A 24,791-nucleotide genomic window follows, 5' to 3' on the forward strand; every position below is an offset into this window, starting at 1 on the left:
GAAATACATATTTGACCCCTTGTTGGCAAAACCCTTGTTGGCCATCACAGAGGTCAGATGTTTCTTGTAGATGGCCACTAGGTTTGCACACATCTCAGGAGGGATTTTGTCTCACTCCTTTTTGCAGATCCTCTTTATAAGTTATTAAGGATTCGAGGCTGACGTTTGGCAAATCGAATCTTCAGCTCCCTCCACAGATTTTCTATAGAGACTTGCGTCATAATCGGAAAACCACACCCACTGAGGGGGAAACAATCCAGCGTTTTCCATTGACATTGTATTGTGAGAAGTTGCCTCTTTGTAATTTCTGACTTATAACAAAAACACAGAACAATGTCTAAAAGCTGCTATGTGACAAGGTGTACAGTACACAAGCTAGAAACCCAAAACTACGTTTTATAAGCTGTCGACCCAAAAAACAAGCGTTTAAGGACACAAAAGTAGAGCGCAATGTGTCACATTACTCAGAGAACTACGCCAGTTCGGGGGAAACTTAAAGAAACCTTAAGAAATGGTTCTTTGTGGAACCAAAAATGGTTCTTCTATGGCATTGAAGAACCTTTTGAAGCACCTTTATTTTTAAGAGTGTATGTAAACCACTACATTTTATTGGTCTATGTCAGTGCTCCTTTTCCTTACCTTCCTTTTGCTGGAGAAATTATCCAACCGAATGGCTCAATGTGAAATACCCTGACATTCACAACTATTTGTGTCCTTAAACACTTATTTTTTTGGGTCGACAGCTTATAAAAATGAATATCTGTGTTTTTTAGCTTGTTTACTGTACACATTGTCACATAGCAGCTTTTAGACATTGTTCAGTTCTTTGTTATAAGTCAGAATTGACAAGGAGGCAGCTTCCCACAATACAAAGTCAATGGAGAGCGTTGGATTTGTGTGGGCGTGGCCTAAATATGCTCTGTCTCTATGGGATTAAGGTCTAGAGACTGGCTAGGCCACTGTGCTTCTTCTTGAGCCACTCCTTAGTTACCTTGGCTGTGTGTTTGGGGTCATTGTCATGCTGGAATACCCATCCTCAATCCATTTTCAATGCCCTGGCTGAGGGGAAAAAAGAGGTTTTCACCCAAGATTTGACGGTACATGGCCCTGTCTATCGTCCCTTTTGATGCGGTGCAGTTGTCCTGTCAGAAAAGTTGTCCTTGGCAAAAAAAAAACCCAAAGCATAATGTTTCCACCTCCATGTTTGATGGTGGGGATGATGTTGTTGGGGTCATAGGCAGCATTTCTCCTCCTCCAAACACGGCGAGTTGAGTTGATGCCAAAAGCTTGATTTTGGTCTCACCTGGCCATAACACTTTCACCCAGTTCTTCTCTGAATCATTCAGATTTTCATTGGCAAATTGGTACATGTGCTTTCTTGAGCAGGCAGATGTTGCAGGTGCTGCAGGATTTCAGTCCTTCGCGGTGTAGTGTGTTACCGATTGTTTTCTTGGTGACTATGGTCCCAGCTGCCTTGAGATCATTGACAAGATCTTCCCGTGTAGTTCTGGGCTGATTCCTCACCATTCTCATGATCATTGAAACTCCACGAGGTGAGAACTGAGTTGAGCCCCAGACCAACGAAGATTGACAGTTATTTTGTGTTTCTTCCATTTGCGAATAATCGCACCAACTGTTGTCACCTTCTCACCAAGCTGCTTGGAGATGGTTTTGTAGCCAATTCCAGCCTTGTGTAGGTCTACAATCTTGTCCCTGACATCCTTGGACAGCTCTTTGCTTGTTACCTGTATAAAAGACACCTAAGAGCCAGAATTTAAGCCAGGATTTAAACCATTCTAGTGCAGAGCCTTGAATACCCATGCAAATTCTCAATCTTTCAAGTAGGATTTTGTGATCAATGGTATCAAACGCTGCACCTAAATCTAAAAGGACTAGAATGGAAGACTTTCCTAAGTCTGCTGCCACTAACAGATCATTCAACACCTTTAACAAAGCAGACTCCGTACTATGATACCTCCTAAAACCCGACTGATGCTTGTCTAACAAATTATTAGAAGTTAGATATGCTGTCACTTGATGAAAAATCACTTTCTCCAAAACTTTAGATAAAAAAGATAGTTTTGAGATAGGACGATAGCTATCGAGGCTATAAGGATCAAGGCTGGCCTTTTTTCTAAGGGGATTTACCACTGCATGCTTTAAAATTAAGGGAACAGTGCCTTGGGATAGACTACTATTTAAAATGAGTAAAATTAAGGGTTCAACTGTTCCTAAAACCTCCAACAATAAACGAGGAGGTACAACATCAAGAGAGCAGGAGGAAAGCTTCATTTTCTGAAGCACTTCAGAGAGAAAGGAGGGAGAAACAGGGTCAAACTCAGTCAGAGAAACAGAACATAGATCAGTAATAGAGACATCCGGGTCAGACTGCCTAATACAGGAACGAATACAGTCGATTTTATCAACAAAATAATGCAGAAACTTTTCACAAATTGTGGTAGAGGCATCAGGAAATAAAAGAGTAGAAGGATTTAAAACCTGATCAATAGTGTTAAACAAAATCTGTGAGCATGTTTTGAAATCAAACTAGCAAAATAACTTTCCCTGGCAGTCTTGACTGAGTGCTGATAATTTGTCATACAGTCTCTCATGATATCATACGAGACTTGGAGCTTATCCTTCTTCCACTTTCTTTCAGCCTTCCTCCATTCCTGTCTAGAAGTCCTAGTAACATTATTAAGCCATGGTTTCACCTGAAGTTTGAATTTAGCAAACAAAGGGTATAGAATCAGCCATTGGAATATTAAGAACCGAGTTAAACAATACTGGTTTATGGTCGGAGAGACAGAAGTCTTCAATTTGCAAATTTAAAACTGAAAACCCCAATGACAAAACCAGATCTAATAAGTGACCCTTAGCATGTGTAGGCTTAGACACAGACAAAACCAAATTAAAAGAGTCAATAATTTGAAGAAACTCATTAACCAGGGGATGAGAGGGACAACACACATGAATATTGAAATCTCCTAAAATTAGCAGTTTGTCATAAAAAGGAACCAGAGAAGATAAGAACTCAGAAAATTCATGTAAAAACATACTGTTGTAATGGGGTTATCTAGTAATTTTATATGTCAGTTTGCTGTAGAAATGAGTACTAGAACCTGGAAACAAGGGAGCATTTTTGCAAAAAAGTCTTTTAATGGATTTTTGGTTAAGTGACTGAAAAAAAGGCCTGTGGCCAAGCTCAAGATATTTTCAGATTTTATTCTACGACATAAAACACATCAGTAATACCCCCCTAAAGACTTGAAGCTTTTATATCTTGAAAAAGGCAACTGCTAACAAGTGGCTAAATAGGACTATAGAGGTTGTTTTCTCTCCTTATGCAGGAAAGAAGGAAAACTAACTCAATTTACTCACTAGTCTGCTTTCACAGCCTCTCTGCGTTTTAATCTATTACAACTCAAACTCCAACTTCTAGATTATAAATAGAGACAAAGAGTGTTGGAAGCTTACTGGTTGTGACTTTAAAGCCATCCAACCATGGTGTAGAGCAGTTATATCCCAACTTCAGCATTTTACTTCTGCCCACTGTATTAAGGTTGTGCTAAAGCATAAAAATACCATAATATGTTTCTAGATATTTGTGACCCTGGACCACAAAACCAATCATAAGGGTCAATTAATCATTTATAGGCTGAATAAATAAGCTTTCCATTGATGTATGGTTTGTTAGGATAGCACAATATTTGGACAAGAATCAAGATACAACTATTGCAATCTGAGGGTGCAAAATAATCTTTAAAGTTGTCCAAATGAAGTTTTTAGCAATGCATATTACTAATCAAAATTTAAGTTTTGATATATTTATGGTGGGAAATTTACAAAATGTCTTCATGGTGCATGATCTTTACTTGATATCCTAGTGATTTTTATAATCAGAAAAATCTTTCATTTTGACCCATACAATGTATTTTTGGCTATTGCTACAAATATACCTGTGCTACTTAAGACTGGTTTTGTGATCCAAGATCACATTTAGCTAATTTCACATACTTGTTTCTCTGAACAAAACAATGCTGTAGTCAGTTATTCAACTTTTAAATGTGTGTTCCATGCCAGAATGTCTGTTTTTGTTTTGGTCTGTGTGACTCCGCCCACTGCCAGTTTAACCAATAGTCTTTTGACACCACAGGTTGCCAGTTGGTAGATAAAACAGCGTATTGCAGCCATGGAAGCAAGCAAAACTCAGTTTATCTGTGTAATAATATTTTCTGATCATAGACTTTTTAGATAGATGTTGAGATAGACTGTGTTTTCCCCCAACTGGCAACCTGTGGTGTCGAAAGACTATTGGTTAAAATGGCAGTGGGTGGAGTCACACAGACCAAAACAACAGATACTCCGACATGAAAAGCACATTTCAAAGTCTGTAAATTGTACTCAATTTTGTTGTGCAGCCTCAATCTGGCAACCCGCATCAGGAGGAGGAGGGGGCGGGAGAAACGGTATTTTGAATTTGGAATGCTGTACCCATTTCAACCACTAGCTGTCAACACTAAATTTTAACATATTGTAGGTCAGCAAATCCAAGATTTAGTTGATCCTGATAACACAGTTTGTGTATTTTATGCATCAGACATCTGAGTCTGAGACTATAGGGGGATGCTAACTTCCTGGTTGGCCTAAAATACATCATCCCTGCAGCACTCTGTAGCTATAGATCAACAGCTTTATTTCAAATTGAAAGATGCACTAATCAAATGTTCTATAAAAGTCAGTTAAAACCATTTCTTTTGGACCATCTAGCTCTTAAATATAAGGTCTATATCTACAAACAGCAAAGGGAAAAAATAAATATTCTCAGCTTTTGAAAAATGACTGAGTCAAGCCGTCCATTTTGGTATGCCAGGAAAGTCAACCAATCATACTCACCACCACAACCCTGCAGGCATTTCTGGATTGGAGCTATTTCCACACATACACACACACACACACACACACACACACACACACACACACACACACACACACACACACACACACACACACACACACACACACACACAGGCATGCATACGGGTCTCAGCCTCGGTTTGCACAACACAATGGTAACCATCAATTTTACTGACATAATAATAAACGTCTTTCTGCAGGTACAGGTCTTTCTGCACCCCTGGCTTTTGTGGCTCTGATTTCAGATCATAGAAAAGACAAAAAACGCAAAGGGGTCATCGGGTGCAAAACTAACTTTTACATGTTGTTTGAACATTAATGTGTGTTGGCAGTTTGTACACAACCACCCTACAGTGATAAAAATCCACCCAGTGGTATTTTTTTAATCTTTAAAAGTAATATCCCCTTTTTAAAATCAGGTCATTCTCAGCTTCTTGTCGTTGTGACGAAACACAGTTGATTGACATGAGCGTCTTACTTTAGACCCGCCCTCACCGACCTGAAACAGTCTGAATACGATTGCCATTGTGTGAGTCAGGTGCAGAGGAAAACTCAAAGTGAGCGATTGAGGTGTTCTGTTGTTGGATGTAATAATGAACATAGCTGCAGTCATTTACTCCTGACATCTGAGCAGTTTAAGAGGCAGAGGACAATGTTACTTTCGTTTTTAAAAGGATCCCGATCCCGATCTACATATGCATCTAGTTTGTTCGAATTGTTCCTGATGCAGCTTCACCCACAGCAGAAGTGAGTATAAGGGTTTTTTAATGCATTTTTACAAATGGCCTTTCTTAATGATGTGCTTGTTGGCAAGTTTTGCTGATAAATGCAGCTAAACACGGCTAAATGTGGCTAAAGTAAACATTACAGCTCGTAATCCCTCAGCAGAGAGGGGTGGGGCGAGCAGAGCTCATTTGCATTTAAAGGGACCATGCGTAAAATGAGCTGATATTTTGCAGAGCTGATTTTGACATGGTGAAAGGCTGTTTTTTTACACTACTGTTGAGAATTTTTAACCAAAGTATATTAGAGACTTTTCATTAAGACCCTAAAGAATCATATGAACTTGTGGAAAATGGGCATCCCATGACCCCTTTAACAGATCGGTTTGATATGAGAAATTGGCAAAGGAATTTAAAAGTCTATGCCATATCCTAGAATAAAAATGCAGATCACCATCAATTCAACTACAAATGCATGTGCTTCTTTAGTACAAGAACTCTGTGTAAATATATATTATGTCCATGTCTCATTAAAGTCCTTCTGTTAGGGTTTTGGAGCTTTGCCTAAGGTTTGATAATGCTTATGTGCCTGTTAATGCATGTACAAAGTAGGCCAATTTTGTCCTTGCGGGGGAGCAGTCATATAGAAAACTCATCTTTGCAACTAAAACAAAGCTTGTTTCTAAGAAACATACATTTTACTTACAATATTAAGCTGTGAGAAGCTAAACTGTGCTGATAATAGTACTAACAAGGTGTCTGAATGTAAAAAGAGCTGATGGCAGGGTGACAGAAGGGTCCAAAGGGGTTGGACTTAATAAACACCCATTGTCCTAATCCAAGGACAAGTAATGCCAGTCCCAGTCTCGGAATCTGCAATCCAGGGGCTTTGTGCTGGAAGATTACAGACAATGTGACAATTTCATCCTCTGACTGATGTTGACACAATGCAATCTCCTTCTTTTGTTAAAGGCAGCCATGTGCGTCAGTGGGAAAGAAGCGTCTGACAGACAGATCGGAGAGCCCAGATCATCTCAATGTAGTCATGACCCTCTCAAAGCGCTGATGGGGTGTAATAAGACCAACAAAATGAGATGACTGGGAACCTGTCATTACTGCTGTGGCTTCTTTTGAAACGTGGAGAAAGACAAATTTCACAGTGTCATGGAGAAGAGACGGTGAGGGACAGCAGGAATATTCTAATACTAAAGCTGTAAGATTCACATTCTAATGTAATCTGTATAAAACACTTTTGATGCAAGGCTTGTGGCAACAGTCTAGACAAACTTCCTCATATTCTACAGTTGAAGTCAAAAGTTGACATACACCTTGCAGAATCTGAAAAATGTTAATAATTTTAGCAAAATAAAATGGATCATACAAAATGCATGTTATTTTTTTTTATTTAGTACTGACCTGAATAAAATATTTTTCAGTAAGACGTGACAAAAATAATAATAGATAATAGTTGAATTTATAAAAATGACCCCGTTCAAACGTTTACATATGCTTGATTCTTAATACTGTGTTGTTACCTGAATGATCCACAGCTATGTTTTTCCGTCACGTCCCACAAATTCTTTGGTTTTTTAGCATTTTTGTGTATTTGAACCTTTTCCAACAATGACTGTATGATTTTAAGATCCATCTTTGAGATGACAACTGAGGGACTCATATGCAACTATTACAGAAGGTTTAAACACTCACTGATGCTTCAGAAGTAAAAACAATGCATTACGAGCCAGAGATTAGACTAAATTAAACTTATTTTGTCTCATACAGAACATGTAAGTATCTTCTGTAGTCTCTGAAGGGCAGTACTAAATGAAAAAAAAAATGTGGTATTTAGGCAAAATAAGAAAACTGTATACATCTCCATTCTGTTCAAAAGTTTTCACCCCCCGGCTCTTAATGCATCGTTTTTCCTTCTGAAAGATCAGTGAAAGTTTGAACTTTTTGTAATAGTTGCATATGAGTTCCTCAGTTGTCCTCAGTGTGAAAAGATGGATCTCAAAATCATACAGTCATTGTTGGAAAGGGTTCAAATGCACAAAAATGCTGAAAAACCAAAGAATTTGTGGGACCTGAATGATTTTTCTGAAGAACAGCAGGCAGTTTAACTGTTCAGGACAAACAAGGGACTCATGAACAACTATCACTAAACAATAAACACAGCTGTGGATCATTCAGGTAACAACACAGTATTAAGAATCAAGTGTATGTAAACATTTGAACAGAGTCATTTTTATAAATTCAACTATTATTTTCTCTTGTGGACTATATGTGAACATATTGTATGTGAAATATTGTATGCATTTTGTATGACCCCCCTTATTTTGCTAAAATAATTATTATATTGCAGATTCTGCAAGGTGTATGTAAACTTTTGACGTCAAGCGTGTGTGTATTGATCATTTATTTGTAAACAAAAGCCTAAATTAAATTTGTTCTTTATATGAAGCAATTGTGTCTCATCACAAGAATTGAATTAAACCACTCAGTTCATATGGATTCGTTTTACAATGCCTTCATGACCTTTTTGAATCATTTAAGCTTTAGTCACCTGGACTTTTAATGGAGGGACAGAAACCTCTCAGGTTTCATTAGAAAATATCTAAGTCTGTGTTTCAAAGATGAACCAAAGTTGTAAGGGTTTGGAACTACATAATGGTGAGTAAATGATGATAGACCTTTTTTGGATGAACTAACCCTTCAATATTTGACACAAGGTTGGATCAACCAGGTAGCCAGAAGGAGACTGCCAAGCATGAGCGTCCTGGACTTAAAAGGGTCATTGGATGCAAAACTAACTTTGTTGTTTGAACATTAATGTGTGTTGGCAGTTTGTGTACACAACCCACCCTACAATGATAAAAAATCCACCCAGTGGTATTTTTTTTTCTTTAAAAGTAAAATCCCCTTTTTAAAATCAGGTCATTCTCAGCTTCTTGTCGTTTTGACGAAACACAGTTGATTGACATGAGCGTCTTACCTTAGCCCCGCCCTCACCGAGCTGAAACAGTCCAAATACGATCACCATTGTGTGACTCAGGTGCAGAGGAAGACTCTAATTGAGCGATTGAGGTGTTCTGTTGTTGGATGTAATAATGAACATAGCAGTAGTCATTTACTCCCAACATCTGAGCCGCTTAAGAGGCAGAGGACAACGTTACTTTCGTTTTAAAAGGAAAGCGCTGATCCCAATCAACATATGCATCATTCGTGATGCAGCTTCACCCACAGCAGAAGCGAGTATAAGGGTTTTTTATGCATCTTTGCAAATTGCCTTTCTTATTAATATGCTTACTGGCAAGTTTCGCCGCTAAATGCAGCTAAAGTAAACATTACAGCTCGTAATCCCTCAGAAGAGGGGTGGGGCAAGCAGAGCTCATTTGCATTCAATGGGTCCATGCGATTTTGAAATATTTTTGCAGTAGTTAAAAGATAACTTTACATGTCCGTGTTTCGCTCTGTCTCTGAGTGCATACATAGAACAGCACAATGATATTGCATGATATTGCTGATTTGCATGTGAAATTAGGCTTTTATGGAGGAGCGAAATCGCACCACTGGAAATCAGTGTTGTTTTCGTCAACGATGACAATGACGAAATCATTTCGTTGACGCCACTTTTTTTCATGACGATAACGAGACGATGACGAGATAAAAATGGCTCGTTGATGACTACAACATGACGAGACGTGTGTGAGTTTTCGTTGACGAGACGAGAATAGACGAAAATGTTAGTGGGTGGTCCGTCAGACGTTTAAAATGCATGACATTTCCGCTTATTGTGCATGCCAATTAAAACTTAAAAAGTATCTGACGCTATGGCAAGCCGTTTTAGCATTAAATACTCTTTGCTATACTAGTATGGCAAGCCGTTTTAGCATTCCATCCTTGTTTGTCTTTTATGTTCTAAAACATTCCTTCATAATTGTAATTATTGGTGAAAATAGTCGATCCGGAAGCTCACAATGTGTTGAACTATAGATCTGCTATTTTCAGAACTTATAAGTGACACTACCCAACAGCAAAATACTTACTGACCTACATTAATTTGTTAAAAGACTACTTTTAACAAAGACTAATTTGTTAAAAGACCCTTTTTTTGACTAAAACTAGACTAAAACCTTTTTGACTTTTCGTCGACTAAAATTGGACTAAAACTATCACATATAGAAGTGACTAAAATTTGACTAAAACTAAGAAGCATTTTAGTCCAAAAGACTAAGACTAAGACTAAATCTAAGATGGTTGTCAAAAACAACACTGCTGGAAATAGGGCGGAATGGGGCACAATAATAGTTTCAACTCGATTACTGTATTTTCATGATCGTTTGAAGCAGAAATCAAAATCGAAACCGAATTTCAATTAATTGCATAGCCCTGTCTCAAATCGCAAAAACACATCGCATTACACCAAATAATGCTCTTTTTAGCAACATCATATGACCCTTTTAAGCATGGAAATTATGAACACACTGGATATAACCAGTTTCGCTGGAAAACCACTTGCACTGCTTTCTCGCTTCTCCATTTACTTTCCATCTCGTGTGGAGTGGCTCTTTCTGTAGAGCAACCTACATGGAAACAGTCTAGATTTGCCCCATCTCTGGACTTATTTCCTGTGCCAGTTCAATAATGGCTGTGAATCACGAGCGTTAACAGGAATAATAGAAACTGCATATTCACATGAGGCTCTTAGAGGATATGGCCAGAATAATCTCTCTCTATCCATGGTGTATTTTGACAAGCTTAGTTGCCTAGCTCGTGTTTCAAGTGCTGTGGGCCTAATACACTACTTGAAGCATATTTGATTAGCCCACACCCTACTGTATAATCTGCACTGGACTGGAAACAATGTGTCAGGCCGAGTCGTGATGTTGCAATACATTAAATGCAAAATTATATAGCGTGAGCTAGATTTTATGTTTTGAATGTTGAGATAATTATGCGTGCAGCATCGGCTCCACTGGACGTTTCTGCTTTATGATGCAAAAACATGCCGTAGATCATTGGTGTTCTTGGGCAACAGAGAAGGTGACCTTAAGAAACATCTAATAGCTTTTTAATTGGAAAACTTTCAAGCTGGCTTGTGATGTAAATAATTAGCTGTACTGTTTTGTTCCTTAATGATCAAAAGAAAAACGCTCATCCATTTGATGATAGTGATAAACTACTTTTTTTAATTTCATAAATTATTCTTATTGTATTAACTTTCAGGAGAAGAAACAAGTCTTATTTTACATATTTCGGACTGTTCATCAAAGTCCAATGTGTTTTGAATTTAAAATCTTCAAAATATAAGGTCAAAACAGAAGGCCAAGACTGATGCGCACAATAAATAAAAAGAGAAAAAAAAAGTCAGTAAATGAGTTTAGTCTGAACGCAGCTATGAAATGTCTTTGACGTTTATGAATCGCATTGTGCTCATGCAATTTATTTTTCTGCCAAACAGTGGCTGTAATCTCTGTCCATTAATCACGACTATTAATTAATGCAGAGACAAAACTGACCAGTTGGTACAAATAATTAAAAAATATTGAGGACAACCTGCAGCGCATTTCTTAGCTGGAAGAATGGGCAGAGATGGCATGTTAAGTGATGAAGCACACATGAAGGAGGATGAGTAAGTAAGCGACGAAGAAAAATAAGCATCCCCTTTGACCGCAAATGATATATTACCAATCTCTTGGGCGGTCTAAATTGGTAAAATGTGTCATGTGGGTGATGTTCTGAGAAGTAACAGCACAAGAGAAGGCAGTGAGGCCTGTAAAAAGCAACTGGTTCATTTCACCAGGGGATTCAAGAGCAAACAAATTCAGGAGAGAAACAAGAATCTAACAATCATGCTGTAAAACGAACCGTGCGGCTTAAAGTGTAAGTATAACATTTCAACCATTAAGTGTAATGCACATAACTACATTATAATTTTATCTTGTTATCTGAAGTGTCAAGCCTGTTTGATGCAAATGCACATTCCCCCTCAATTTTTGAAGCCAACTTTAAATGCAAAAAATAACAGTTGTTGCATAATTGTCTAACGCTGTGGTAGAAATCACACATTCACATGTCCAAGTCCAAGTCATCATCTGTAGATCTTTTGCTTTAACATCCTCATGTCTCTTCAAACTCGTACGATTTCCTTTTCTGTGGAAGAGAATGTCAAAGCTGCTTCAGCGAACATTCATGACGATCATAGCTGTCAAGTTCATTTGTTTGGTTAATTTAAAAAAGTAATAGGTTGGGATTTAAAGCCAGGTCTCCTTTCGTGTTAAATAAAAGTTTGCTACTAGATCGTCCCATTTTACCCTAATATAAAGTAACAACTAATTAGAAAATAAGTGTTTGTTTATTTCTGTTGTCATTTCTTATTTTGTCCACATGGCAAAATAAATTTTTTATATGTTTAAAAGTCTTTTTTTGTGATAGACATTTTGATTTTTGATTTCATGTAGCCCTTTGTGATTTATGAGTTTTGTGAGAAGCCAAAGATAAAAATCGCATCTGCCATAACATTCAGCAATGATAAATGATGTTATTTCTCTGTAAAACATGTATGCACACTTGAGCCTGTCAATCAGATGGCATCCTAATAAAACAGATCTCTGGTTATTCCTTCTGATTTGTGAATACAAAGTTCCAGCTGCACTTAAAACCCACAATTAACCACCTGTCGACTATTTTGTTCTTTGTTGCATATCATCAATTTACAGTGTTGTGGGTAACCAATTACAAGTAACGCGAGTAAGGTAATCTGATCACTTTTTTCAAGTAACCAGTGATGCATTACTTTTGAATTTACAAGAAAATATCAATTACTTTTTAAAAAAGTAACACCAGTCACTGAGTTAATAGTCGAGGAAGTTTGCTGCCGTAATGTGGATGCAGCAGGCGGAGTAATATCACGCAGCGCCTGGAATTAGTTCCCAGCTATAGGTTAGCATTTGCACATGTGCTGCATGATATTACTGCACCTGCTGCATCCATATTACGGCAGCAAACTTCCTTGACCATTACGCCGGAATGGGAGTGTAGTTCCTAATCTTATCGGTCTAGAAAATCGCAGCTTTACATTTTCTGCTGGTATTAGTACACAATATAACTACAGAAGAGTCAAGTTTTAAATAGGACAAATATCAAAACTTGTTGGTCATTTTATAATTTGATGCTATTGGTCTAATAGGATTCAATGATCTATGCTAAGCTATGCTAAAAGTGATATTGCCAGAACAGGAGAACGGCTGAATGGATTTCAAAACGTTAAAACTCAACTTATTAACTCGGGGGGAGTTGGAGAATGAGCCTATTTCCAAAAAAAGTGGAGTGTTCCTTTAAGCTTCTTCATTTATTTCTAGACGAAGGACACGACTTTATGAATCCGCTTAATAAAATAATGTTTTAGTGCATTTAGTTCCGGTTCTCTAATTTTACTGAGCGTCATACCAAGAGTGAAGTTATTCAGTGCAACAGCACGGGGTTTTTTTTATGAGTGAGTCATTGAATCATTCATTCATTCAATTTAGCCAACAATGTGCTGAATTATTAATAGTGACTGGTGACTGGCCTTAAAGGTGAGTCATTGAGTAATTAATTGATTCATTCAAAAACACAGATTAATTCACAAACGAAACAATGCTACTGTTTGGAAACACAACGGTTGATTCTGCTTGGTGTCACAGTTCTGTCAGTTTATGTCATTGGTTTCTCCCGTTGTCTCCCCCTGTTGATCTGTGTATTTGGTTTAGCCCTCGTTATTGTAACTCCCTGCACCTGTCTCTGATTATCACTCACCCTTTATAAGTCAGTCCTTGTTTTGAGTTCACTGTCGGTCCTTAATGTTGTCTCAACGTGTGTGGAAGTTCTCTGTGTTCCTGCCTGTTCATCTTGAAGATTAATATTAAATATATTGTTTGTTAGCATCTCGTCTATTGTCTCATTTCGTCCAGCACGCCACATAACAGAAGGACCAACCAAAACAGTTTTACCCAGCATCTTGCCCTAGATTTATTTTTCTGTTTTTTGTCTCAGTGTTTTGTTTTTTGATTTTTTACTATGGACCCTACTGTTCTCCTCATCCTCCTGAGGCAGGGGGAATGCTCTCTTGAGGACCACACACGTGAGTTTCTCTTCCTGGCGGAACATTCTCACTTCCCGGATAGCAGCCTCCGCAAGTTTCACTTCATTGGACTGAACACCACCACCAAGGCTCTGCTATCCGGGGAGGGTCCTCAAGAGAGCCTGCCGGAGTACATTGAGTGGGTGCTGATGTCCTGTGGATCGTCATGAACTATCGGCATCGTCGAAGAGGGCGTCAGCAGCACTCCAGACCCAGAACCCAGCCAACCATCACCCCGACAAGCGGAGTTCGAGCCCGAGCCCACCGCAGATGGAGAGGCAGAGCCAAGAGCGACAGAGCCAGAGCCTGACACGTCTGACCAGGTGCGAGAGCCGGCATCAACAACCGCGACGGTGGAGTGCTGCGTGGAGCAAGAGAGGGCGGTAGAGAGCCCTGCCCACTGCACCACCACTGGGGGTGAGCTTAAGCAACATTCTGAGGATTTAATTGACTTTTTCTCTGAAGTATCCATCTGTTATGATCTACCTGTTTGCCTGGAATTCCCACCCACCCGCCCTCTTCTGTCTACATCCATGTCTGTCTGGCCACCGCTGTCCCCTGACAGCCCCTCAGCTCACCCTCAGCCTACCACCTGTGCAGTGGGTTCGCCGCAGGTCTGCCAGTTTCCACTGGTGTTATGGCTGGAGGATCCCTCAGCTCCACCTCCAGCCTCAGAGTCCAGAACTCCGCCTCGGCCCTCCGACCTTGTGGCTCCACCATCGCTCTCAGCGCCCTCATCCCCAGCGTCACCCGTCGATCCACCAGCTCCACCAGGCTCCCTCATCTTTCCGGCTCCGCCCTGGTCAGTCGTCACCCCTTCATCACCTCAGGACTCTGCTCCTCCAGCTGCGCCTCGTCACTCCATCCCGCCGGCTCCTAGGGACTCCTCCCTCCAACGGGCACAGCCTCCATCCTCTGTTGCTCCGGCTCCGCCACGGATCTCCGCCTCGGCCGCCAGAGCCTTGGGCTCCGCCATGGTCCTCCGGATCCTTGGTGTCGCCCAGGATCTTGGGCTCTTCATCTTCGCCTTGGGCTCCTCTGCCAGCTGCTCCGCCTCTGTCGGTCGGCCCCATGGAGTCATCAGCCCGTCCTTCACCATGGCTCCTCCCTCCGTCGGCTCCACCGTGGGCCGTAATCATGGCTGCGGTCTGGGTCCTGCTGGGTTCCTCCTGCTCCGGGTCCCTCCTGTTTCCTCCCTGGCTCCTCCCACCGTCGTCGCCCCCTTGGACTGTCTTGTCTGCCACTAGGACTTTTGTTTTGATCCCCCTCCTGGGGTTGCGTCCTCCGCCAAAGCCTCCTCCATTATGTACTCTATTTTTCTGGTTTTCCGCCCCTCTTTTCTGTTCTGTTTTTGCTTTTCTACGGCGTCAAGACGCGCCTATTCGGAGGGGGGCGTAATGTCACAGTTCTGTCAGTTTATGTCATTGGTTTCTCCCGTTGTCTCCCCCTGTTGATCTGTGTATTTGGTTTAGCCCTCGCTAGTGTAACTTCCTGCACCTGTCTCTGATTATCACTCACCCTTTATAAGTCAGTCCTTGTTTTGAGTTCACTGTCGGTCCTTAATGTTGTCTCAACGTGTGTGGAAGTTCTCTGTGTTCCTGCCTGTTCATCTTGGAGATTAATATTAAATATATTGTTTGTTAGTATCTCGTCTATTGTCTCGTTTCGTCCAGCACGCCACATAACACTTGGACTAGTTTGGAGCAATTTTTCGTTGCCTGAGCAGAAGTAGACAAGTATTTGGCAATATTGCGTATAAAATGTAAGTGTACTCAACATCTCAACAATTTTATGATAGAATGAAAGTAGCGACTTGGTTCAATTGATCAATTATTGACTGCATGTTTGATTTAAGTGAGAAATCTTACATACATCACTAGAGAATTCTGTTGGTTCACCGGATCTGGTTATGATATTTTGATAAATTACGAGATTACATTTCACATAGATGAATAGTTCATAATAGGGTCAAAAATATGCATTTACTGTAGACAAAAACTAGATGGGGTGAATTTTCATTTCTTGCTGACTTTAACTTCTGGTTTATTGAACTGTTAAAACCAATAACACATTTCACCATCATGCGGTTGGTCTGAATATCAGCACGACTCTGGTGTAGATGTAGACTTACAGTGATGTGTCATAAGTTTTTCTATTATGTGCGGGCAATGGGAGGGGCTGAATGCTGCAGTAATTATACTGATGACAGAGAACAAATCATTAAGCAGCCATATGTCCATTCACCCCAAATCTCATGACTGCCCTCCAGAAGCTCTGCGTTCCAGGCCCACTCTTTTTAGGTTCTCCAAGGGGACTCGTTTGGAATTAAGCACAAAGTGATTTTTAATTGGCCATATGCTGCAACATCTCTCTCATTTAAGACAAAAGCAAGTCAAACGAACCACTAATGAAGGCAAGCGCCGGAGAACAATTGTATATCTGAAAAGGTGCACGTGTACTTAAATAAAGAGAGAGTGAGCGAGAGAAAGAGAGGAGGAAGTGACATGATCATCACTGTGGTAGATTACTGAAATATTCATACCACACTCTTTTCATATCCCTGAGAGCTATACTTGAGGGAATTCTCCACATCTGCATTGGCCCGAAAGCCTCTCTCACGCTCTCTCTCTCTCTCTCTCTCTCTCTCTCTCTCTCTATATATATATATATATATATATATCTATCTCTCCTCTATCGGTGTTCTGTGTGGACAAACTTGGTCTGCTAATACTTGAAGGGAAGTGCATTTGTCAACTACATAAATGAGCACATTCTAAGTTTGAGGCTGATTGAATTGATCCGAATTGAATTCAAACTATCAGATTGCGCCGCCTAGTGGAAATGGCTATAAAAGCATGAAAATTACACACCGGTAATATTGTGTCTATGAATCGAATTCACTTGATTCCAAGGGTTTCTTGATTATTTCTTATTATTAATTGGCACACTGGAATACTTGATTCTGATTGACCTGCCATCAACAAATATTTATGAATACCGAAGAAAGATATGTATTTATACTTTAAATATTTATATTTGGCGTTTTTGCCTTTATGATAATAATATCATTATAATGATGCCAGAGCCGGGATTCGAACTCGGGACGCCTGTAGCGCAAATGCGCTGTAGATTGGTGTGCTTCCCACAATAGTATATACTAGGTCAAAATATTTTTAACCTAAAATAATAACTGTTTATGCAATTCATAATTGACAACAATCCATAAACCACTTCCATAATTTAAGTCTGTATACTGTTCTGAAATAAACTGTACTTACGGTAGAAGACATACTCTGTGTTATTGGACCAGTATCTGTCATCGTTATGTCTGTTGTGAGGAGAAGTGGTGAGTGATGAATTGCACGCCACGATGTGGAAGCCGCTCTCCGCCAGCATATCAAACGCCCGCTCCAGGTGGCGAAACTTCAGGTAAAACTGAGAGGTGTACCGCTCGGCTGGCCTGTCAGGATCCCGGCTGTCGTTTAGGGTGTCCCCGAAAACTTCTTTGGCCAGTCCGACTTTTCCACAGATGAAGATTTTCGGTATTCCTCGAGCTTTGGGATCTGTTTCCCTCCCGTAGGCGCACGAACTCTTGAATCCCACCGTGATGAAGCCGTAGCGCCTATCGCGGGCGTCCAGGTAAGACGCGGGGAACAACCTCTGATCGCTTCCCTGGGAAGCTTCGTCAAAATCCCCGTGGATGTAATCATCGGGTGTCAGGATTTTGACGAGCTCGGGCAGCTGGAAGAACTCAGCCTCGCGTTTCAGCCTCCCTTTCTCCGGAAAATAATCCGGCAGGACGACGTTCTTATCGCGGAGATAGTCCAGCACGTATCGAAAGAGGAAGCCGTCCCTGTCGATGAAGTAGCGTCCCTTGATGTCCTGAGCGAGGTCGTTGGAAATGTCCTTTTTAGTTGAGAATAATTTCCCCAGCAGTGAGTTTGGCACGCTGGTGAGGGTGGCATGGCGAGTATAGTACACCTGTCCACCGACATTGAGCTCAATCACATCAGAAGAGCAACTCTGAGCACATCCACTGTCCTTGGGCGTTTGATAAGTCCTGCAATTTTCAGTCAGGGCCATTTTGGTGCGTTGCACGCTTTAAAAAAGGAAAACGCGAATTCGCAAAAGTTTTTGGTTTGCTTTCGGTGCGCACAAAGTCAAACGGAACATAACCTGCATGCGCTTTAATACGCATTCACAGTCAGTTGTTTTATGCACAGCATCTCCCGAGTGTTTATAAAGGTATAAATGCATCAAAATGACACTGTTAGGCTTCTCTCGCAAATATAGCTGGGCATGATAAATCTGAAATAGAAGAGCTCTCACCCAAGGGAAGCAATTGTGCAGCTCCAGTTGAAAATCCAAAAATAAGTTCTGCTTATAAAAAATGAAAAACTGCACCAAGCTTTAACTTCCTTCTGAAAAGTGCTTCGCTCTGATGAAACCTTGTCCATCCAGAACAGCTCAGTCTTCATGCACCTGGCACCCACCCATGTTTCAGCAAAAGGATCCGTAGTTGAAAAAGGAGGGTGTGTTGGGAAGTTTGTGCATCCTTACTCTCCAGAGCATCAGCAGCGTAGTGCGAATGAATGCAGCGTGCCGAGAGAGGCTTTGGACGGGGGAGGGAGACCATTCTTAGGGAGATGAGCCTTACATCATCTTAAAGGAAAATGACAGCTGGAAAGATACAGGCGTTTCACCCTGCTTCTCTAGATTTTCAAATATGCTTGTCCAATTAACATGCTAGATATGAACTGGTTAGGCTGAAATATAAATTTCCATACAGATTTGGGTTTGCTTCTTAACACCTCCATCACTTGCACACCAACGGATCTCTGCAGTGAATGGGTGCCGTTCAGAATGAGAGTCCAAACAACTGATAAAAAGATAACAGTAATCCACATGCACGATTGACAAAATCAATGCACATCTTGTGAAGCAAAAGGATGTTTGTTTGTAAGAAACAAATCCATCTTTATTCCATCATTTCACTAGATAAGACCCTTCTTCCTCGTCTGGGATCTTTTAGAGCCCTTTGAAGCTGCATTTAAACTGTATTTTGAAAGTTCAACTCATGCCCACTGTATGGTCCACTATATGGAAAAAAATCCTGAAATATTTTCCTCAAAAAACAATTTATTTACGACTGAAGAAAGAAAGACATGAAGATCTTGAATGAGAAGGAGTTGAGTAAATTATCTGTAAATTTTTGTTCTGGAAGAGAACTAATCCTTAAAATTTAAACCATCACTTCAGGCCAAAATAGGAATCCGTAATCTATAAAAACACTCCCTTCGGTGAATATGCCCATCTCCTGTTGTCCTCTTACATCAAAATCCATGGTGCTTGATTTGTGTAGATTTCTCTCCTGTTTCAGACCACATGATTTTTTTCACTGGAGAAAACAATATTATAGCTATAGAGGGAAGACTCGTATTCCGTCCAAAAGTGATGGTTTGAAGTGAAAAGTGTAGCTTTGTTTCTTACAAACACACAGCTTTTCACTTCACAAAATGTTAATTGATTGTCTGGAGTGGTGTGGATTACTTGTGGATTATTGTGATGTTTTTATCATCTATTTGGACTCTCTTTCTGAGGGCACCCATTCACTGCAGAGGGTCCTTTGGTACTTCTGATGAAGAAACAAACTCATCTACATCTTGTAGGTAAATTTTAAGCAGAGGTTATTTTTAGTAAGTTTTGAGGGATCTGAGGGTGTGTTATGGTTTCAGGACCATGGACAGATCCGCACCAACTTGGCTCTGTTTTCCTGGTTTAACTAAGCATCTAACATATATTTTACAGTAATTTGAGTATTACATGATATTCGATAGCGCATCAGCTTTGTGTAATGTATATCTCTTGTCACTATTAGAGCTCTGCAGCATTTCAGCTCCTACAGAATATTCTGTAAAATCCACTCTGAATTTACATCACAGATTTAATGGCATTTTATTGACTTCCGTCTAGTGTAACCCTCACAAGATTGTATGCGCCCAGAGGATTCTTTGAGTTAGGGAACATATTTATTTTAGTATGCAAACCGTTGGCATTGCCTGCAGATCTTGTTTCAAGGAATTTGTGGGCTTGGCTTCACCGAGCGATGGCTTTGTGGCTGTGGTCACGCTTACCCTGCTAATTTTGTGTATTCTGCTGAAAAAGTGTTGCTAGGCACCGAAAGGAGAAACTGTGAGTGGGATTCAGATGGCAAATGCTCTGCCGTTTTCTTTTTATCTGCGATAGCATTTCGTTATGAAGGACTTGCAGTTTGTTGCATTAATACCTTCAGCGCAGGCATGAACATAACATCTTCAGAATTCATGCTGACGTTTATTCGCTCGTATGAGGGACTGCTATAAATACACAATTCTCAGATGATATGAATCATTTGACTCTGCCAGGCTGCCAACATGTACTTTGATTTTTATTCATTTTAAAGCAGAAAAGACTCAGAGTTCCACATGATGGCATGCAAAGTTGAAGACATGCCTGCAGCCACTGCCTTTAAAACACTTGAATAATGTAGGACGGCTCTTCAGGTGCACATCTACCACTCGTTCAGCCCTGTCCGGAGTGTTTTTTGATCACTGGAAAATGCATAAAGTGTAAACTAACAAATGCAATGCATCAAATTAGTCAAATCAAAATTTGCATTATCCAATTCATCCACAGATTAATGCAAAGCATGCAAGTTGCATTGCAGATAATCCATGTATAAATGTATAAATATATTATCTTGGATTACTGGTCAGGCTGTGTGGTTTTCATCCATCCATAAGCATAACGCATACACTTCGGAGGAGGGAGTCATCATAGCTGTGCAGCAATCCATTGACCTAGATTTGCAGTATTCTCTGGATTTCAGCCACCCTTGCCTTAGAGAGGAGCCATTTATGTGGATTTGGATGTTTCTGCATTCGCAGGGCTGTAGGGCTGCCTTCATGCTTAATGGAACCAGAACAGTGCCATTATTGCATTTTTTTTTTTTCGGCTTTTGAGTGAAAGGGTTTGATCCTGTTCCCTGCGGTAAACCCACTGCCTACTGATTTCTAATGGTTTCATTATTTCTGATCAACACAAATAAATTGATTTATATGCACCTCCACCCATTTTACACACACACACAAAAAAAAAAAAAAAAAAACAATTGCACATGCATCCGTTTTTCTTTCCTTGTAAGCTACGCCTCAAGTAGGTAAAACAAAATATCAAATTCATCTCTAATAATAGCCATTTTCTTTCAGGCGTGTCACTTTGTGCTGGGAATAATTGATCTGTCAAGATGACTTCTAATGATTGTTTTGTTGCTTACCCTCACAATCAACATCGTACAGCTGAAAATATTTTTTTGATTATCTGTGCCGGTCGTGATGCATTACTGAATATCAGTACACAGTGGTAATAAGCATGCTGCTGCATTTGTAATATATAGATACAAAGCCAGTGTAAAAGCCTGAAAGGCTATCAAAAAATGATAGTGATAGCAAAAGTACTTCTGAGGTGGTTCTACTCTAAAACCTACCTATGAAACAAAAACATCCACTAGGTGGAGGTGTTCAGTTGTCACCTACATAATAGCAGTGATTAGGAGCCATTATACATGAAATGTGCAACCCAGTGCTGTCTGCTTCATTCAATAATTTTTAATAATTTATATTAGAATTTATTTGAATGTTTTATGCTAATTTAGTTCTGTTTAACTGGCAAAAAAGTAGAAATCAAATCGGAAAATTAAAAGTGATCTTGAATATATATATATTAACAATCAAACGTTTTTAAAACAGTATGATTTTTAATGTTTCTTCTGTTTAAAGTCTCTTCTGCTCACCAAGCCTGTATTTATTTGAGTCAAAGTATAGTAAAACTTTGATATATTTTTACTATTTAAAAAAATTTCTTTGTATATGAATATATTTTAAAATGTAATTTATTCCTGTGATCAAATCTAAATTTTCAGCATCATTACTCCAGTCTTCAGTGTCACATGATCCTTCAGAAATTATTCTAATATGCTGATTTGCTGTTCAAGAAACATTTTTTTTATTTTTATTATTAATAATATTTAACAGTTGAGTATTTCTTATTGTTATTTTTTGGATTCTTTGATGAATAGAAAGATCCAAAGATCAGCATTTATCTGAAATAAAAAGCTTTTGTAACATTATATTTTGTATTTTTTTAAATTATAGAAAGTAATACTTTTATTTAGCCAGGATGCTCTAAATTGATAAAAAATTATGCTAAAGATATTTATAATTTCTATTTAACCCTGAAAAAATCCACTCAGCTGTTTTCAATTGAAGGATCATGTGACTGGAGTAATGATGCTAAAAATTCAGCTTTGAAATGACAGAAATAAAATACATTTTATAATATGTTCAAATATAAAACCGTTATTTTAAATAGTAAAAATATTTCAAAATTTTACTGTTTTGCTGTACTTTGAATCAAATAAATGCAAGCTTGGTGAGATCATATTTATAATATAGATATAATATAGTACAATATATATATATATATATATATATATATATACAATATACAGTATGTGTTTTATCTCTGTTGCCTAAATTGTATGTCTTCTCAGTCTCCAAAAAAAAAAAAAAAAAAAAAAAATCAAACTTGTCTACACTTTATTTTATGGGGTTCTTGTTACAGTGTAACTGTGATGGTTATATTAAGTAAGTACTGAGTAATATTATTAATTAACAACCTGTAGCCTACTTGCCTACTTTTTATAGGGTTAAGGTTAGAATTAGGTTGGTTTAAGGCTATTGCTTGCAATTATACATAATTTACTGATACTACTATAGTAAGTAGGCTAAATATAATGTGTAACAAGGTCACTGTAAAAAAAAAAAAGCGTCCTTTTTGTACCTACACTGCAAGCACTACACAAAAATGCAAAAAAATGGAATAAATTACATTTTACAACATATTCAAATAGAATGTAGGTATTATAAATAGTAAAAATATTATAAAAAGTTATTTTTTTCTGTACTTTGAATCAAATAAATGCAGGCTTGGTGAGCAAAAGAGACTTCTTTAAAAACATTAAAAATCTTGACTAATAGCGTATATAGTTTATTTCTTAATCTGCATTTTTAAATTGCAAATAAATAAAACTGCTCTTACCATGTTGCAGTTTTGTCTTTACTTCCCTTAATGATGTTTTGTTTTCATGAGACTTACTGTAAACTATATACTTAAAAACTATAATTGTTTTTGCAAGCACTATGCAAAAATGCATTTGCAAAGAAAGGCAATGTTTTGTGTTTTATGCATAGCAAAATAAAGTGCTAAACCAAAAGTCAGTGAAAATAAGAAACATACAGCAGATTTTGCTACAAATACAAACGTTATTATTATTTGTAAACATTCCTGCATTACATAAAATGCAAAAATGTTTGTTATAAATGAAATTGGGAAAGCATTGCCACAATTTCAGGAAGCGTATGAATGAGAAAGACAAAATTAGGGCAGAAAGAGAGACAGTAGGCAGCATGATTGTTGTATGGTGATATCACCGAGGTTACTCATAATCACATCACACTCTCACCCTTCAAGTCTCTGTAATAAGAGGCGAGATGTAATAACTCTGTGCTGCCAATAGGTCGCACTGCATGTTGTAAACAGGGTCGCCACGGATCTCTACTGTAATCTCCATTTTGAATGTTTTTATGGGTTTGTGTTTTATGGCACGCCTCTTTTCTCATGGCAGAAGACGAGCAAATTGCCTGGAGTACTCAGTCGCTGTTATGAATTCGGAGTAAAACCCCGGACCATATCTGACCTGCAATTTTTTGCGATTTTTCTTGCTCCTCTGAAACGACCTCAGACTGCGGTGAAGTGTTTTCGTGTTGTTGCTAATCGCTAACAGCAGAAACGTCTAACCAAAACATGTCAGATGATGCAACAAATCAAAACAGGAACGTAAATATCAAAAGGTACGTACTTCGTTTCGACCTTCAAACCGTGTTTTAGTATTAACCGTGCACCTGAATACAAATTCTGACATTGGTGGAGTGAAAGTAGCATATAGCAACTAGTTTCAGATCAGTGACTGTCGTTAACGTACATTCACTCACTGACTTGAACTCGCGAGTTGTTTTTCACAATTTGCTATTAAATCGGGGCGATTTGTGTTTTTTGGGTGTTCCACGGGTATTACGTGTTATTTAAGGATTTATATTCTAAATGTGAAATGATTGACTCTGTCTGCTGTGGATTAGCAGCAGTAGGAGTAGGAACTAGGCCTCAGTGCGTGTCACTGATCCGCGCTCATGCTGCTGCTTCTAGAGCGCGCAAGTGTGTGCGTGAACGATCCTAGACTTCCACGTTTGGATTTATATCCGTTTGCTTTAATATTAGTCGAGGGACGTGAACGGGAGTAAATCCTCATGGATTTAGCTGCAGCTTTTGGAAAATACTGTTTATAGCCGTTAAAGATTATGTCGTTTTTATGAGGCTGTTATTAAAACATCAACTTCAGTCAGCGGTGCGCTAGCTATTGAGTGAGTGACATGTCTAGCCTAGCGGTCTTTTGTTATTTTAATATATTTAAATACAGATAACTCATCCAAAGTTATGAGGTAAACTTTAAAATCATGCTTTGTTACAATATAATGTGATGTGTGTTCGAAACATTTCAATTTATATGCATTTTTATGTCATAAATCTTACAAAAAACAGTTAATGCAGTTGTTATTTACAGTCAAATCAATCAATATATATTATTAATCAATTATATATATATATATATATATGTTATGTTTATATATTAAATGTTTATATCTAATTTGAATTATATGAAAATAAAGAAATGTATGTAAATATTATCAAAATATATACTGTATATTTGTCTTTATCTATCTATAAAAAATATACACAGTACACGTATTGTATAAACCAAAACTTTTGTTTAGGATGTGATATATTGCAGTTAATTGTTGCCCATGTAGTTTATTCCTGTGATTTTAATGCTGATTTTTTTTAGCATCATTACTTCAGTCATTTGATCATTAAGA

The 24,791-nt window shown here is 38.7% G+C and overlaps 2 protein-coding genes across 2 annotated transcripts in view; one reads left to right on the plus strand and one right to left on the minus strand.

The window, feature by feature from the left end:
- kctd16a (potassium channel tetramerization domain containing 16a) overlaps nucleotides 1-18,305 on the minus strand; it is a 30,322-nt gene extending 12,017 nt beyond the window's left edge. The window contains exon 1 of the mRNA XM_073820565.1: nucleotides 17,040-18,305. Coding sequence (XP_073676666.1) covers nucleotides 17,040-17,844 — 805 coding nt within the window. The 5' untranslated portion in view covers nucleotides 17,845-18,305. The remainder of the gene's footprint in view (nucleotides 1-17,039) is intronic.
- Nucleotides 18,306-23,384: 5,079 nt separating this feature from the next.
- nr3c1 (nuclear receptor subfamily 3, group C, member 1 (glucocorticoid receptor)) overlaps nucleotides 23,385-24,791 on the plus strand; it is a 35,043-nt gene continuing 33,636 nt past the window's right edge. Inside the window, exon 1 of the mRNA XM_073820558.1 lies at nucleotides 23,385-23,711. The gene's annotated coding sequence lies outside the window, so the exon portion shown is untranslated. The remainder of the gene's footprint in view (nucleotides 23,712-24,791) is intronic.

The sequence above is a fragment of the Garra rufa genome, chromosome 16, assembly GCF_049309525.1.
Source record: "Garra rufa chromosome 16, GarRuf1.0, whole genome shotgun sequence".
Taxonomy (NCBI): domain Eukaryota; kingdom Metazoa; phylum Chordata; class Actinopteri; order Cypriniformes; family Cyprinidae; genus Garra; species Garra rufa.